Source organism: Grammomys surdaster, unplaced genomic scaffold (genome assembly GCF_004785775.1).
Source record: "Grammomys surdaster isolate TR1022 unplaced genomic scaffold, NIH_TR_1.0 125079, whole genome shotgun sequence".
NCBI classification, from domain to species: domain Eukaryota; kingdom Metazoa; phylum Chordata; class Mammalia; order Rodentia; family Muridae; genus Grammomys; species Grammomys surdaster.
Genome location: NW_021619983.1, coordinates 232500 through 250849, shown reverse-complemented (window position 1 = coordinate 250849; position 18350 = coordinate 232500). Strand labels below are relative to the sequence as shown.

Here is an 18350-nt window from a genome sequence, read left to right as displayed (position 1 = left end):
TAACTCAATGCAGATTGACTTTATCAATCTGGATCAGACTTGGGGGACCCTAATTCTAGGCTTCATTGCCAGCATATTTAAAACACTGTACATCTGGGTTATAATTTCCAGACAACAATAAGTGCAATCAGTCCAGCTCCAGATGTAGAATAATGCTTAAGATGTGACTACATAGAAACTATTTTTCAAAGCACACAAGGGTGGGTTCTATAGCTAAAAGAACTAGAATTTAATGTGGTCTCTGACCAGTAGCATAGAGGTCAGCAGGCCATAAAGTACATGTGAGATCTCACCTAAGGACGGGTAACAGTATAGGGAAGAAAGAGTCTAAGATAATCATTCTTGGGAATTTGAGTAAGGCGTGCCTCTATAGCAAAAGATAGGGTCACCAGGGCATTAAGTTGCTTTTTTTGTTTGTTTGTTTGTTTTGTTTTTTATTGTTTTTTGTTTTTTGAGACGGTTTCTCTGTATAGCCCGGGCTGTCCTGGAACTCACGCTGTAGACCAGGCTGGCCTTGAACTCAGAAATCCGCCTATCTCTGACTCCCAAGAGCTGGGATTAAAGGCGTGTGCCACAACTTCCCGGCAGACCAGGGCTTTAAGATAATCCACTCTCAGCCTGTTGGATAGAATGTAGGTATTTCATCTCTTTCACTGAGAATAGGACCCTGCATAATTGACATTCCTGGTTTCCCTAGTGGTCTGTGGATACAAGGACTTTTGTGTCCCCAACAACATGTTACTCATTAAAGAGTGGATTATCTATCTCTTGCCAGTGGGAGCATTAGCCTCAGGCAAAGATGAGCTCTGTATTTGGCTATGCAATGCTTTGTTGTCACTCTGGAAATCATATACAAACAACTAACAGAAATGTGTTCAGCAAGTTTTATTCATATTTTTGAGCACAATTATTCACAAATACTTGACAAGGAAAAAAATGTCTGGGAGGAATTTGTGGAAAGATTGAGAGAGGACTGAAAAGGAGAAAGTGATGTAGTATATTTTAATTAAAATGTATAAAAACAAATTTTTTTTTTTTAAAAAAGTGGCTAGAGAGATAGCTTAGCATTTAAGAGCAGTTGGGTCCTGTTATTGAGGACTCAGGTTCCATCCTCAGAAACCACATAGTAGCTAACAATTTGCTGGGACTCCAATCCCAGGCATCTCCTGCTCTTGTTTGGCCTCTGTTGTTACTGTACACAGACATATACAGGCAAACACCCATATATACATAAAAATAGAAATAAAGCTTAAAATATAGAATTCTATAGAGTGATGTCACAGCCCTGAGACAGATATCAGTCAGGGCTAGTTAAAATGAAGTCTTTCATGTCCTTCATGCAAGCAGCTGTGGTCTTCCTCTGAGCCAGCCAGATTAGAGATTAATGTAGCCTTACTGTGAGTTTAGAGTAATCAGCAAAGCTGTTCTAAGAAAAGTGTGCAGTTTCTATAGGTGACTTTTCCTTGATATTTTCTTAATTTGTGGTCTCTGTCCTCTGTAAATGTGAGAATTGTGGCATTGATCAATCGTTAGATCATAATCAACAGGGAGCAATATCTCCTGAACAATCTACTTTCACTGTGTTATTTACTGGATTCTCAGCTAAGACCTTTTAGTTAAAGGTGACCATTCCAGAATACCCTTAAATATCTCTGTTTTGATATTGTGACCACGTTAGGCAGAGGATTTGACTCAGCATTTATAGGAATAAACTAACATATATGTGAATGTATCCAGACTACCTCAGTAAAATCCCAGTGCTTCTTTTCTTGAAGGAAATCATTGCTTTGGAAAGGACTCCAATGTTCTCCTCCTTGCCTGCCTCTTGGGAAAAATATTCTTCCTCAGTCCTTTTGTCTTGTCTGATGTGATGGATATTCTTGGTAATCAAACTGACTACCTGTGGAATTAACTAAAACCAAGAGTTTGGGTACTGTGGGGAATTTTTCTTAATTACAATTTTTTGTTTTTGTTTGGGTTTTTTTGGTTTGTTTGGGTTTTTTTGGTTTGTTTGTTTTTTTGAGACAGGGTTTCTCTGTGTAGCCCTGGCTGTCCTGAAACTCACTCTGTAGACCAGGCTGGCCTCGAACTCAGAAATCCGCCTGCCTCTGCCTCCCAAGTGCTGGGATTAAAGGCGTGCACCACCACCGCCTGGCGAATTACAATTTTTGAAGTGGGGAAACCCTTGGTTAATCTGGATATTTTTAGGTGATGAGATCCACATTTTCTCTAGACCACATTTTCTTATGGTAGCCTAGATATATAAAGGATATTGAAGATGGTGTCTTGTTCTACCCCTGAGTAGCAAGTTCTTCTTTTTTTTAATGGCAATATAGCCTACTTTGTTGGAATTCAGGTATATTCTGAAGATGAACTGAGAATCCAGACACATGGACTGAACCACCACTGGATTCTTCAATTTTCCCTTGGTATCAAGCCACTGTTAGATTAGTTGGACCACAACCTGCAAGCCATTCTAATAATTCTACTTTCTACATATATAGAGATTAATTTTATCAGTTCTGTTCATCTGGAGAACCTTCACTAATACTGCCATTGTTTTTTCACCTTACCACTGTGAAAGTTGTGTCAGCTAATAATAGTGCTCCACACTGTTTGTCATCTGTTTCCTGCTTTTCTCCCAGGCTTTTCTCATACTTACCAGGTGAGAAGTACCAGCAGTTTTCCTGAACTCAGCAAGAAGCCACGAGGGGGTGGGGGTGGGGGCGAGGACGGGGACGGACCCAAAACCTTGTTTCCTAAAATCTCTTCAATTCTTAATATTCTGAGCACCCTTCCACTGGTAGGACAGATTAATCACTCCACTGCAAGTTGAGTAATAGGCTAAGCATGCTATCTACCTTGATTCTAGGAGGAAGAAGTGCCTACTGAGTGCTGTGAGGGGAGCTCAGACAATCTCTGAAATACAGACCTGGTTCAACGCCCAGAAAAGGAAGGACCTGGCAGCTGCGCAGTGTAAGCTGGGATGGTGGGTACTTTCTGGGCCTGGGTGGGAAGACAGACTTGTAAGGTACTGGAGGTCAGACAAAAGTGCTACTGAAACGCAAATCCCTGAAGATCCGGAAAAGGTGTAGCTGTAGACTGGAAGTCTGGGCCCGGAATCACTCAACTGTTTACCTTCAGCAAGCTTAAACTCTACGGGAGATGCTCATGTCATTCAAGACACACTGGCCAATCAGACCCTCGATATTGACCTGCCAGTCAAAGAGGAGGCAGGTCCTTCCGGGTGCGAAGACGCTTGTTCGACTTAGTGAACTGCTTGAGTGGTTTTCTGTGCTATCCTCTGATACCGGCTGCTGAGTGCTGTGAGGCGCAATCAGGAAAGTTCTGAAGTGGCAACATGGTGAGCACAGGGTCACTGCTAACTGTGGGAAGAACCAAGGGGATAAGCATCGGGAGCTCTTGTGTTGGGTCTTTCCCGGGTGTATATGGGAACCAGCTGCCATATTCTGCCAGATGTGAGGTCCCTTGTGTTCCTAACCACTGCCTGTACCCAGCGGTAGCCTCTCAATAATTTCACTGTCGGGGCTGCATCTGTGCTGAACATTTGGCTTAGTGGCTTGTGAGTGGAAGCATACTTGGCTGGATGCCAAACTCAGAGAACCCTTGTTTATACATATTCTGCTGTAGAATTTAACATTAAGGTTAAGCTCTACTTGGAGTTAATCTTGTGGAAGTTGCATCTATTGTTTTAGCTAGCAATCCAGTATTAAACTCTGGTGTAAAGGAGTAGAATTGAAAATGTAAAGGAGTTTCTATTGCTTAGGAGATAGTAAGTCACACCAAGTAGAATTTAGCTGAAGGAGGACTGCCTCACTCACAGATATGTAGTATGCTAACCAAGCCTGTTAGAGAGTGCTAGGACACCTGTGTTCACCAGGATTGTCCAGAAATATGGATCCTAGCCATAAGAAAGAAAATAACCCTGATACACAACCATTCACTAGGCCCATCACCATATCGGAGAGCTCTAACAAGCTGCTCAATGTGGGATTACAGGATCACAATAAACATTATGGCCTAGTGTGCCACAAAGGTTCAGTTTTCTAGAGAAGCATGGTTATTTCAAGATCATTCCTGTCCAAGACTATAGTGACCTTGGGACTGATAACCACAACCACATGTGCTTATATTGGGATATAAATGAATAAATAAGCAAATTAATAAAAGGAAGAGTATTTTGATGGATAGAATAGTCTGAGCTGATATCTGTGGTCTCTTAGGGTCTGCAAGACATCTGTCTGGGGCCTTCTGGCTTTTAGCATCTCTGTTGAGAAGTCAGGTGCAATTCTGATAGGTCTGCATTTATATATTTCTTGTCTCTTTTCCTTTGCAGCTTTTAATACTCTTTCTTTGCTCTGTACATTTAGTGTTTTGGTTTTATTTGGTAGGAGGATGTTCTTTTCTGATCCAATCTCTTTGGTGTTCTGTAACTTTCATGTACATTTATAACCATCTCTTTGTTTAGGTAAGGTAATTTTCTACTATGATTTTGTTGAAGATATTTTCTGGGCCTATGATCTGGGTACCTTCTCCTTCTCTGTCTCTTCACTCAGGGTGATATTTTCTAGTTTTGTCCATTTGCCTGCAAAGCTCAATGATGACCTCATTCTTGATAGCTGAATAGTATTCAGCTGTGTAAATAAACCACATTTTCTTTATCCAGTTTTCCTTTGTGGGACACCTGGGTTGCTTCCAGCTTGACTATCACAGATAAGGCCGCTATGAACATAGTGGAGAATGTGCCCCTCTGGTATGGTGGGGCATCTATTTTCAATTGTCTGAGGAACCTCTAGATTGATTTCCAGAATGGTTATACTAGTTTACAATCCCACCAGCAAAAATCACATAATCATCTCATTAGACGCTGAAAAGGCATTTGACAAAATACAACACCCCTTCATATTGGGAAATCAAGAATTCAAGGCCCATACCTAAACATAATAAAAGCAATATACAGCAAACCAACAGCTAATAAATATCAAACTAAATGGAAAGATTCATTTCCTTTTTTTTTTTTTTTTTTGGTTTTTCGAGACAGGGTTTCTCTGTGTAGCTCTGGCTGTCCTGGAACTCACTCTGTAGACCAGGCTGGCCTTGAACTCAGAAATCCGCCTGCCTCTGCCTCCCAAGTGCTGGGATTATAGGCGTGCGCCACCACCGCCTGGCCTCATTTCCTCTTTAAAGGCCTCTACAAGTTGTTTTTCCTTGTATTACTTTAAGGGATTTATTTATTTCCTCTGTCTTCAGACACACCAGCAGAGTACATCAGATCCCATTACAGATGGTTGTGAGCCACCATGTGGTTGCTCGGAATTGAACCCAAGACCTCTGAAAAAGCAGTCAGTGCTCTTAACTGCTGAGTCATCTTACCAGCCCCTATTTATTTTCTCTTTAAAGGCCTCTATCATCTTCATACAATGAGATTTAAGGTCATTTTCTTGTTCTACAGTTCTGTCAGGATATGCAGAGCTTGCTATAGAAGGACAGCTGGGTTTTGATGATACTTTAGTGCCCTGGCTTTTATTGATTGTGTTCCTCTGCTGGCCTTTAGCCATCTGGTTGTCTCTGTTGTTGCCTGTCCTGATAGGCCCTGGTGATAGCAAGCCTCTTGAGACTTCAGATAGAGCTAGTAGTCCCTAATGGTAGCAGGCCTCTGGTTGTCCTGGGTGGCAGCAGGCCCCCAGAGAGGTAGGCTGAGCTGTTGCCCAGGGAGTGGAGTGCACAGATCCCAGAATCAAAGTAATTTTTTTTAACAGCTGAGTAATACTTCATTATATAAATGTACCACATATTCTTTATCTGTTCTTCAGTTAAGAGAAATCTAGCAGCTGGGTGGTGGTGACGCACGCCTATAATCCCAGCACTTGGGAGGCAGAGACAGGCGGATTTCTGAGTTCAAGGCCAGCCTGGTCTACAGAGTGAGTTCCAGGACAGCCAGGGCTACACAGAGAAACTCTGTCTCGAAAAACCAAAAAAAAAAAAAAAAAAGAGAGAAATCTAGCTTGTTTTCAGTTTCTGCGTAGAATTACTAAAACACCTATGAATATAATTGAGCAAGTGTCCTTGTGATGGGATGAAATGTATTTTGGGTATATGCCCAAGAGTGGTATAGCTGGGTCTTGAAGTAGACAAATTCTCAGTTTTAGGGCTGTCAGGTTTGCTATTAATTTGCTAGTAAGAGATCTCTCTAATTATTTTTTTTTAATGTATACACTTAGTGCTGTCAACTGCACTAAGTTAACAGTTGACAGAATAACCCTAATATCACTACCTTCCTTGTGTCCCATAAGTTTGAAAATGTTGTATATTCATTTTCATTGAATTCTAGAAAGTCTTTAATATTCTTTTTATTTCTGTCTTCATCTTTAAAATTCCTTTTTTAAAAAAATTTCTATCTTCACTCATTATTTATTCTGTGGAGAGTTGTATAGTTTCCATGAGTTTTCCAGTTTTCTGATGTATCCGTTGTTCATGCTTTGTAGGTTTCATCCATGGTGCTCTGATAGGACACAGGGAGTTATTTCAATTGTCTTGTATCTTTTAAGACTTGTGTTGTATTCAACTATGCCATTCATTTTGGAGAAAGTTCCATATTTGCTGAGAATAGGGTATTTTCTTTTGTGTTTTGGAGGATTGTTCTGGAAATATCAGTTGGGCTGATTTGCTTTTTAAGCTAGATAATTTCTCTGTTTAGTCTTTGTCTGGAGGAACTGTTTGTTGGTGAGAGAGATTGAAGTCTGCAGCAATCAGTGTGTGATGATCAATGTATGGCAGAAATGTTTCTTTTCCAAGGGTGGGAGCTCTTATATTTAGGTCATAGATGTTAATAATTGAAATATTATCTTGGTAAACCTTTATTTTAAATATATAGAATCCTTCCCTATCTCTTTTGATTAATTTTTGTCTATTTAGTTAGATATTAAAATGGCTATACCCGCTTAATTCTTAGGTCCATTTGCTTGGAATAACTTTTTCCAACTCTATACCTTGAGGTAAGTGTCCTTGATGTTGAACTGTATTTCTTTTATGCAATAGAAGGATGGATTCCATTTTAGCATCCATTCTGTTCACCTGTGTCTATTTATTGGTGAATTAAGGTCATTGATATTGAGAGGTATCAATGAACAATGATTTTTAATTCTTGTATTTTGTTGCTGTTGGTGGTGGTGGTGGTAGTTGTGGTGGCAGTGGTATGTGTGTGAGTGGTGTGTGTGTGTGTGTGTGTGTGTGTGTGTGTGTGTGTGTTTGTTTGTCTGTGCTTTCTTTCTTTTGATTTTGCTGGTAATGTGAAATTACTTATTTCATGTGGTTCATGTTTGTAGCTAACCACCTTAGGTTGGAATTTTTTCTTCTAGCACCTTGGGTAGGGCTGTATTTGTAAACAGATAGTGTTTAAATCTAATTTTATCATGGAATATCTTATTTTTTCCACTTATAGTGATTGAAAAATTTTGCCTATAGTAATCTCAGCTAGCATCTGTAGTTTCTTAGAGTGTGCAGCATATGTATCCAAGATCTTCTGGCTTTTAGAGTATTGAAAAGACAGGTATAATTCAAATAGGTCTGCAAATATGTTATTTGGCTTATTTTGTTTTCCTATTTCAGTTTTTCATATTATTTCTTTGTTCTGAGTGTTTAGTATTTTGATTATTACATGGCAATGGGACTTTCCTTTCTGGACCAATACATTTAGTATTTTGTATCCTTCTTGTACCTTCATAGGCATCTTGTTCTTTAGATGAGGAAAATTTCCTTTTATGAACTTATTGAAAATATTTTATGCACCTTTGACCTGATATTCTTCTCTTTCCTCTATTCCTATTATTTGTAGTTTTTGTCCCAGAGTTCCTGGGTGTCTTGTGCCTGGAAATTTTGAGATTTAACATTTTTGTTGACTGATGTATCCATTTTTTCTATTGTGTATTCAGTTACTGAGATTCATTTCTATTTTGTGGTTGAATCATGTTTCTGTAGTTCTTTGTTGCAGTTCTAAAATTTTCATTTCCAGGATTCTCTTAGTTTCTGCTTTCTTTATTGCTTCTATTTCCACTCTTAGATCTTGAACAATTTCATATGTTTCTTTGAACTGTTTACTTTTTCTTGTTTTAGTTTTTCTCTCATTGTTTGATTTCATTTTCTTTGATTTCATTAAAGGATTTACACATTTCCTCTTTAGGGACCTCTATCATCTTCATATATTGGTATTAAGGTTTTTTCAGCTTAGTTGTAGTATTCAGGGCCTCCTGTGTTAGAATAGCTTGGCTCTGTTGGTGACATGTTTCCCTGGCTGTTAGTGATTAGGTTCCTATGCTGGTGTGCAGGTATCTGTGTTTGAGGTGAATATAAATCTAGGTGCTGATTTCTGGGGTTTGTCTTGTTTTGGTGGGAGTTTTCTTCCTGGGTTTCTTTTTAGTCTCTGGATTTTCAGAGAGTCTGTTGGCTGAGTGTTGCCTTTTTTACCCATCTGCTTGCCAGGTATGTTCAAGGAGGAATGTTTGTGGGTGTTATAACCTGGAATAAGGGGAGACCATGGAAATATGATCATAGCAATGCAAAAGAGGTATAGACAAGGGAAATGTGAGGCTGCCTCTGGTGTTCTAGTCCAGTGCTAGTATCCACTGTTAAAACTGCATCTGGAGTAACAGATAGTGCGGTAGGTCTTTGGACAGACTTCTTGGTTTTCTGGCAAGCAGGACATGTACTTAGTAAGCGTGTCTGCCCATAACACTTGATTCAGACACAGATGAAGAAGTAAGAGAAGGGCAGGTGTGGATGGTTCGTGATATCTGCAAGTGGCATGAAAAGGACTAGAGGAAGCTTCCTCTGGTATTCTGTTCTAGGGTTAAGGGCAACTGTGAGAATTGGGTCTGGGATATCAGATAGTGTGGTAGGTTTGTTGACAGTATACTTAGTCTCCTGGCAGGCATGGCCTATTGGTTTGAGAAGGTGCTGTCTGCCTGTAGTTGAGGACTCAGACACAGATGAATCTGGAAGAGAACAGATGGGTATGGTCTGTGGTATCTAGAGGGAGAATGGAAGGGGGAGAGGAAGCTGATCACTAGAGTAAACCTCGAGTATTGGGTCTCAAGTAACAGAGAATGTGGAAGGTCTGGAGGCATCCTACTTAGTACCATACCTAACATCTTAATACTGAGGCATCAGGTTCCCAGTGTTCATTTATCTACTGTGTTGTGATTGAAACTGATCAGTCCGCTTCCTTCTCATGCTGTCATATCTTCATGACATGACAGACTCTATCCTTAAATCACATAAGATACAGTAGAAGCAATTGCTATTCAGTGCTAAGCTATTTTGTTATCTTGATGTTTTTGCATTTTTAGTTTCGTTGGTTTTAAAGATGAAGTTTTTCTCAGTAGCCATGCTTGGTCTCTAAGTAGGTTTTATAGATGAAAAGGCTAGCTTAGAGATTCTCCTCACTCTGTTTCCAGAATGCTGGGAGTAGATATGAGTGCCAAGTCCTGCATGGCCTTCATGGGACAGTGTGCCATAGTTTCCATCCCTGTAGCAGAGCCAGCAGAACTTGGGACTCCAGGAGTTTGACAGTTGCTATTCATAAGGTGTGTCTGTAATGTGTGTGTGTGTGTGTGTAGGAGTTGAGAGTGTGTCTATGTTCCTCACCAAAAATATTAATTATTGTGACTTTCAGGACAGCCCTTAAGGTTAGGGGAAAGAACTCTGAAAACATGAATTCAAAAATATAACTATGTAAAATAAAAGAATGCAATATGAATTTTATAAGAACTTCACAGATGTAGAAGAACAAAGGCTGCTTCATTATGAGCCAGCTTGTCAGAAAGTAAGAAAAGAGAGAAAGAGATTTAGGGAGTGGTAATTTCAGGGAGGGATCATATCCAAGTAAACTTATTTTCTGTACTTACAAAGATTGGCAGATCTCTGAATTCATTTGCAGTGCTAAGAAAAAGAAAAGAAAAAAAGAATGTACTTGCCGTGATTTTATAAGAATCCGGGGGCTGTGGTCAAGGGATGCTGATTCATTGAATAATCAAAGGGGAACCTGGGGTGGACAATTGACTTGAAATATAAATAAAAGATAAGGCATTGGTTTGCAAAAGCTGAGGTGTCTAGTAATCTTCAGAAAGCTGTCTCCAGCCGAACATGGGCTGTCAGTTTGCATCCATGTTTTGGCTTCAATTTTTTTTTTTTCTGCTACTCCCAAACAGCCTTTCCCCAGAATCACTCTTCAATCCTAGGCTGGTCCTTAGCCGGTTGGCTAACATGCCTAGCTTTTATTTTCCTTCTTTATATTACTGGCTCATGGGCCTGGAGTGTATGATTTTGCAGTTGTTAAGGATGTGTTGCTGTGCTGACCTTCACCTACATCGTGGATGGTGAAATTTGACAGAAAGCATATTCTGTCCTCAGGCTGGCATATAATCATGTCCTTAATACTACCTGAGCCTTCTGAGTCACTGGACTGTATTGTGTTCCATTCCTCCAATCCATTGTGTTTGTTAAATATTTTAATGAATAAGAGTATATTGCCTGTATTCATGAATATGCACTTCATGTGTGCCTGATTGGCCCTCAAAATAGTCACAGAAGATGGCCGTAGAGCCCCTGAAGTTGGGATAATGGATAGTTGTGAGCCCACATGTAAGTACTGGCAGTTGAGCTCAATTATTAGCAAACCAATAAGACCGCTTCTCTGCTGAGACATCTCTCCTGATCTATGTTGCTTATTTAGGATTAACATTTACATTGGTAGTATTTTCATCTGTGCACTTACAACTATTTAAACATGTATTTCCTTTTACTAAGATGTTATTAGTGACAAGTTTAAAATAGGCCACTTGAAGTTTCTGGAAGATGAATACCAAACTGGACTAAATGCATAATTCTTTGTAGGAACGTCAGAAAAAACCTCTAACTTTTTTCTATCTTTTTAATTCATTTGATTGATTTGGCAGGGGAATTAGGATCTTACTATATTCCTCTGGCTGTCCTGGAATTCACTGCATCAACCAGGCTGGTATCCAAGTCAATGAGATAACACCTGCCTCTGCCTCTGGAATTCTGGGATTAAAGGCATGAGCCAATACACCCAACTTGCCCATCATATTTTCCTAGTTAGTAATTGTTCATACCATTTCTCTAATGTGTGTTCAATACTGTTTCTCTCTCTCTCTCTCTCTCTCTCTCTCTCTCTCTCTCTCTCTCTCTGTCTATTGGTCTGTCTGTCTATCTATCTGTTAATTGGCATTTCTTTTTCAAGGCTATATGCTATTCAAATGGCACAGAAATGAACCTTATTATTCAATTTCCTTCTGAAATAATTTCATGATTACATTAGTACTTTTGTGTTGAAAAATCAGTGGGGAAGGACCAGAATTATACAAATATATTGACAGTGAGGCAAACATTGAAAGTGATGTTGGCATCACGATTTGTATTGTACACCTTCTATGGGATATTTTAGAATGCAGTAACTTATGATGATGTGCATGTGAACTTCACTCTGGAAGAATGGACTTTACTGGATCCTTCACAGAAGAGTCTCTACAGAGATGTGATGCTGGAGACCTACAGGAATCTCACTGCTATAGGTAAGACACTGAATTTCCTTTTACTTTTCAAAATAAAAGGACAATTATTTCTTTGTTATGGATGCTGTTCTGTGATTTTAATTAAGAATGAGGAAGAATAAGGTAAATGAATCAGGTAGTTTCTAAGATTCATTGGAGATACTAACTTAAATTTTGCCTAACTTCCAATAATCTGTTATAAATTTTCTGTTACTATATTTTAGGCTACAATTGGGAAGATGACAATATCAAAGAACATTTTCAAAGTTCTAGAAAACTTGGAAGGTAATTTTCATGTGCAAGGTGGTTTGAATATGCCTCTGAAGAAATTTTAATGTTCCCTTGAAGTATTAAAGAAAAATGACAGTGTAAAAAAAGCACTGCTTTAAGTGTATCAATAAAACCATGTACCTCAATCTTAGGTATCTGATTTATGCTTGTAATGCATTGCTGTAAGAAAGAAGAGAAGGATACAATCAATGCCTTAATTGATACCAGCATTTGTATCATAGCCCCATTAGTTTATGCTGTAGAAATGGTAATCAGTTTAATCTCATACTACTTCAATACCTATACACATTAGATAGTTGATAAGTATATATGAAAAACCTTCTAATAGGTAAATAGTCCATAATAAAGCTGGTGATACTCATATACTTGTAGTAACATTGCTAACTTTAAGTAAGAAGGGGATAGTTAATGAGAGGCAAGAATGTTGTTTTGGAGAACTCTTAATCCCTATACCTCATATCTATGAGGAAGACATTGTCAACCTTTGTAAAATGCAATGTGGTACCCTTTCATTTGTTATTCTTTTAATAGAATAGGTATATCATATGTAACAATATAAGCCTTGTGAGCATAGGAATATTGAAAGAAGCAATGTACTCCTTTCTCTCTTAGCACAATTAGACGATATGTAGTAGTCCCCACATTGAGTAAAGTTCCTTAATGTGATACAAGTTTACATTTATTTGGTTTTTTAATTTCATAGGGTTCCTCCACAAACTCACACTGCAGAAAATCTCTACAGTACCAGGAATGTGTACATTCTTTTGTTTGTCCTGATTCATATTGTAAATGCAGTATACAAATGTATTCCACACTGAAGGAAAATTTATGAATGTACTCAGTGTGGTAAAGCTCTCAGGTTTTATAATTCTCTTCAATAGGTGAATATTTTCATCTAGATAGAGGATGCTATAAATGTGAGCCATGTAATAAATGCAAAACAACCCATAACATATGGAATACTATGAATGTAAACAAAGTGATTCCTCTTTACCATTAGACCAGATTATAAAATTAATTCGTACAGATAGAAAGACCCATCAGTGTAATGAATGTGGTAAACCTTTTTCATGTGCCAATTGTCTTTGCAGGCATGAAAGAAGTCATAGTGGAGAGAAACCCTATGCATGTAATCAATGTGGTAAAGCCTTTTCATGTCATCATAGTCTCCACATACATAAAAGAAGCCATACTGGAGAGAAACTCTATGAATGTAACCATTGTAATAAAGGCTTTCCGTATCCCAGTGCTCTCCGAATACATAAAAGGACACACAGTGGAGAGAAACCCTATGAATGTAAGCAATGTGGTAAAGCCTTTGCATGTCATAGTTCTCTTCAAAGGCATGAAAGAATACATACTGGTGAGAAACCTTATGAATGTAGCCAATGTGGTAAAGCCTTTACACGTCATAATAGTCTCCGAATACATAAAAGAACTCATAGTGGAGAAAAACCATATGGATGTAATCAGTGTGGTAAAGACTTTGTAAGTCAGAGTCGTCTCCTGGAACATGAAAGAACACATACTGGAGAGAAACCCTATGAATGTAACCAATGTGGTAAAGCCTTTGCATGTTCTAAGAGTCTCCAAGTACATCAAAGAACACACACTGGAGAGAAACCCTATGAATGTAGCCAGTGTGGTAAAGCCTTTGCATATCACAGTGTTCTCCGAACACATAAAAGAAAGCACACTGGAGAAAAACCCTATGAATGTAACCAATGTGGTAAAACTTTTACATATCACAGTGGTCTCCAAATACATAAAAGAACACACACTGGAGAGAAACCCTATGAATGTAAGCAATGTAGTAAAGCCTTTGCATGTAGCAGTCATTTTCAAAGGCATATAAGAATTCATACTGGAGACAAACTCTATCATTGTAACCAGTGTGCTAAAGCCTTTCCATATTACAGTGGTCTCCAAATCCATAAAAGAACACACACTGGAGAGAAACCCTCTGAATGTAATTAATGCAGTAAAGCCTTTGCACATCATAATAGTCTCAAAATACATAAAAGAACACATAGTGGAGAGAAACCCTATGAATGCAACCAATGTGGTAAAGCATTTGCATATCACAGTGATCTCCAAATACATAAAAGAACACACACAGGAGACAAACTGTATGAATGTAATCAATGCAGTAAAGCCATTGTATATCAGAATTACCTCCTTCTATATAAAAAAACACATACTGTAGAGAAACCCAATGAATATTATCAATGTGATAAAGCTTTTCTAAGTCAGAGTCATCTAGAACATAAAAGAATACATACCAGCGAGAAACTCTATGAGTGTAACTAGTGTGGTAAAATCTTTGCATGTCATTATCATCTTTGGCGGCATGAGTGAATTCATGCTAGAGAGAAACCGTGTGAATGTATTTAATATGGTGAACTTTTGCACAATTATATAGTCATCATCATGAAAGAATTCAAACTGGAGAGAAATTCTATGACCAACGTGCCCTTGTGATATGGTCCACTGAGATGCAACACTACTCAAGCACCAAGTCAATGCAAATGACAAGAACTTATTTCAATCAAGGTACTACTGACTGATCAGGGCATAGATCAAACTCAGGAGCTGAACTGTGCCACAAATACTCCTATCCCTGAGCCATAATTAAAAAAAAACTTTTTAGCTTGAAAATCAAAAACATCTGTGTCAAGTTATATATACATTTTGTCATCAATCAGGATTTAGGAATAGGAGCTGTCCTTATGTAGCTAATCTATGTCAACTGATTTAGAATGTAGGTTTTACAGTCTAACTCATGTCCATTAGTTCTTTTGTATTTAGGAACAGTCATTATGTTTTAAGGAACAAAAGATGAATAACATAAGCTGTGGTTAGGAAGAATCATGTTTTGGGGAACAAAAGATAAGAAATGGAAGCTGGTCTAGTATTTGGAAGTCTCCATCTCCCCTAGAGCCTGGAGAGATAAACTTAGCTTTACCCAATGACGAAATGGAGGCTGATAACAAAAAGGCAATACTTAGGACAGTTTCTTTTGTTTCTCCCTATCGTTTGCTTATTACAGTCATCTTCAGTGACATAAAAGGATGTATATTGGAGAAAACCCTACAAATGTAATCAATGTCATAAACCTTCACCACCACACAGTCTTACTAATACATAAAAGAACACACACTGTGAGAAACTCTACGAATGTAACCAATGTGGTAAAGCCTTTTTACAATACGGTCATATCTTAATCCATAAAAGAATGCACACAGAGCTGCCACCCAGCAGAAGCAGCATGTAAATGCTGCAGGGTTTGTACTGGGTCCACCTAGCTCAAGCAGGAGGGAGCTGATTGAAGCTGTGGTCAGAGCCAATGTAGCCTGCCCCATTCACAAAGTCCACTTGGACCTCCACTACCTGAGTCAGATACTGAACAACAAAAAGCAGAGGGTCTGCATGGTGCATTTGAGGAACTCAAGAATATTGGACAACAGAAGCATTCTGGAAGAGATAACTCATCAAAGACTCACAGAAGAGATGCTGAATGACCTGACAGTTCTTTGAAGACCTTGCAGACAAGCCCTATACACTGGAGGACTATGATGTCTCTTTTGAGTGTGGCATAGTCACCATTAAGCTGAGAGGGAATCTAGGGAACTACATAATCAAGCAGAGCCCAAAGAAGCAAATCTGGCTATCTTCTTCCTCCAGTGACCCCAAGCACTATGACTGCACTGGGAAGAACTGAGTGTACTCCCATGACAGTGTATCTCTGCATGAGCTGCTGGCCAGGTTGCTGACTGAAGCATTAAGTACCAAATTGGACTTGTCTTCATTGGCCTAGTCTGGAAAAGGAACTTGACTGCCTGCCAAATTCAAAGATATGAAAAAGTATCAGGTGAAGACCCAGCCTCCTGTAGCTGATTGGTTTCCCATGCCTGTTTCTGAGGACAGTCACACTGAGTGTGACAACCTGTGAAAGAAGTGTGTTACCTTGCCCTCTGCCCAAAAATGCACATGGGAGAGAAACCCTAAGACTGTTACCACTGTGTTAAAGACTTTGCATTTCTTAGTGGTCTCCAAATACATCAAAACAAAAAAAACAAAGGCATACTGGTTAGAAACCCTACAAATGTAGTCAATGTGATAAAGCCTTTTCACAACACACTTATCTATATATACATAAAAGAACACGTACTGAAGATGTGTGCCTACAGACAAGTAATGTGGGAAAGCCTTTGCATGTAGCAGTAGACATTGAAATTATGAGAAAAAGCCATACTGCAGAGAAACACCATGAATGTAGTCAGTGTGGTAAAGGTTTGCACTTCATGGTAACTTTATACAAGAGTAAAGCCTTTAGTGTATAATCAGTCTGTTAAAGACTGTGTATATCACAGTAGGCTTTGAAGACCTGAAAGAACTTACACTAAATGGAATCTATAAATATAAAGGATTTGTTAAGACCTTTAGTCAACATACTTTCACTTACACAAGTTTATTCTCAGATATGCATCTGACAAGTGTCTACAATCTATTCAGCATTAAGATGTTCCTCCTTATTTTGTTTGGACTTGTAAGCTCATACAGACAAAAGCCCTTTAAATTTAATGAATAAGGTAACCCTTTTATCTTTCACAATTCTGTTCAATTACATGAAAATTTCATCTAGGTGTAAAGCTTTATGGATTGTTGTAAAATAAAACATCAAAATCAACTTATAAAGCAGCTTAATTTGGCTTATGTTTCCAGAGGGATATGGGATCAGGGTTACAGTGGCAATACAAGTGTCACATGGCAGCTAAAGCAGGAGGTTCTGAGCTCATATGACCAAGCTGGAAGTATGAAGCAGAGAGTGCGAACTAGAAATGATGTGTGGATGTAAACTCTCAAGCCCATTCCCAGTGACATTTCTTTCAGCAGTGCAGTATTTCTTAAATTTCTCCATAGGAAACCACAAATTGAGATGGACTCATTTTTCTAACTTGAAGCCTACATGCTTGCTGTCTCTTACATGAAGCAATACAGGATGTAGAAAAACTTTGTAGGTAAGCTTTCAGGTGCCTTAACACCTGAGTTACTAGAATGAATCTTTATAAAAGAAAACCATCATGTGATACCTCCCCCCGCCCCGTGTGTGTGTGTGTGTGTGTGTGTGTGTGTGTGTGTGTATGTGTGTATGCATATTAATGCTGGTTCCCATGAATATTAAACTCTGATCTTCTTGTAGAAGGAATTAAAGGAAGTTGTTAAAAAAAAAAAAACTGACCTTGATTCTAGGGATGAATTATCTTAACTGCTCAGCCATGTCTCTAGCCTTGTAAATATTTTAAAGACTTTATATGTCTTCATGATGTCAGGACATAGGAAAGAACTCATACAAGAGAAAAACCCTAAACAATTTGATACAGGCTTTAAACATCATAGTTGTCTTCAATTTGAAGGAAAAGAATGTGTTTTATCACTTTTCATCATAGCCTTGAAAGAAGTAAATCATTTACCATTTTCATTCTAGTATAATGGAAGACTCCTCCAATTCTCACCCAGTTCTGCATGGCCATGGAAGGGATAGCTTTTCATGGTTCTGACCCATGGAGCAGAGCTACCAGGGTGTTGGCCTCCACAAGTGTTAACAGTTGCTGTGGACCTAGGGCTTGTAATGATGTACATAATTTATTTCATGTTTCACCTTTTATAATGTTCTTCCTATCAAGGTTATTGACTCCATGATAATTAGAAACAACATGAGTCTAGGAGTGAAGGGTGTGTATATGTTCCTCTGCAAAAATGCTAAATGCTGTGATCTTCAGGACAGCCCTTAAGGATGTGGGAAAGAACTCTGAAAACATGAGTTCAAAAATATGTAATTTCATAACTATGGAAAATATACAGATGCAATGCAAATTGTATGAGGGGTTTCATAGACCTAAAATAACAAAGGCAGCTGCAATAATAAAATAATAAAAGCTCACAAGCTTTTCAGAAAGATACAAAAGTAGGGAGATTCCTGAGTTTAAGGTCAGCCTGGGACAGATCGATTTTAGGCACAGGTGTGGTGGTAATGGTAATTTCAGGATGGGATCCCACACAGTTAGTTAATTGTTTGTGCTTACAAAGTTAGGCAGATCTCTGGATTTAATTGCTATGTTAAAAAATGTACTTGCTGTCATTTCTACGAATCAAGGGGCTAAGGTCATAAAAATGGTGATTTGTGGGACAAAAAGGGAATCTGGGGTGAACGATTGAGTTTATATGCAAATAAAAGACTGATTTGGTTTACAAGAACTGAGTTGTCTGGTGTTCTTCACAAAGCACTCTCAAGCAGAACACATGGCTGTCTGCTTCTACCCATGGTTGACTTTCATTTTGAAGCCCTGTCTCCTAAGGGGATTACCTAGAAATGCTATATAATATAACAACAATGAGGTTTACTTTTTTAGGAATAATTCTGGAGAGAGAGAGAGAGAGAGAGAGAGAGAGAGAGAGAGAGAGAGAGAG

The 18350-nt window shown here is 38.6% G+C and overlaps 1 protein-coding gene and 1 pseudogene across 1 annotated transcript; both read left to right on the top strand.

The window, feature by feature from the left end:
* Positions 1-6995: 6995 nt before the first annotated feature.
* LOC114636928 (zinc finger protein 431-like) lies at positions 6996-14477 on the top strand (the record flags this gene model as incomplete). Its single annotated transcript, XM_028785022.1, is given in 4 exon segments — positions 6996-7016; positions 11483-11609; positions 11813-11873; positions 12971-14477. Coding segments are annotated over 4 exon segments (1428 nt in total), but the record flags the coding sequence as incomplete, so codon positions are not given.
* On the top strand, positions 14230-15714 carry LOC114636927 (annotated as a pseudogene).
* The last annotated feature ends 2636 nt before the right edge of the window (positions 15715-18350 follow it).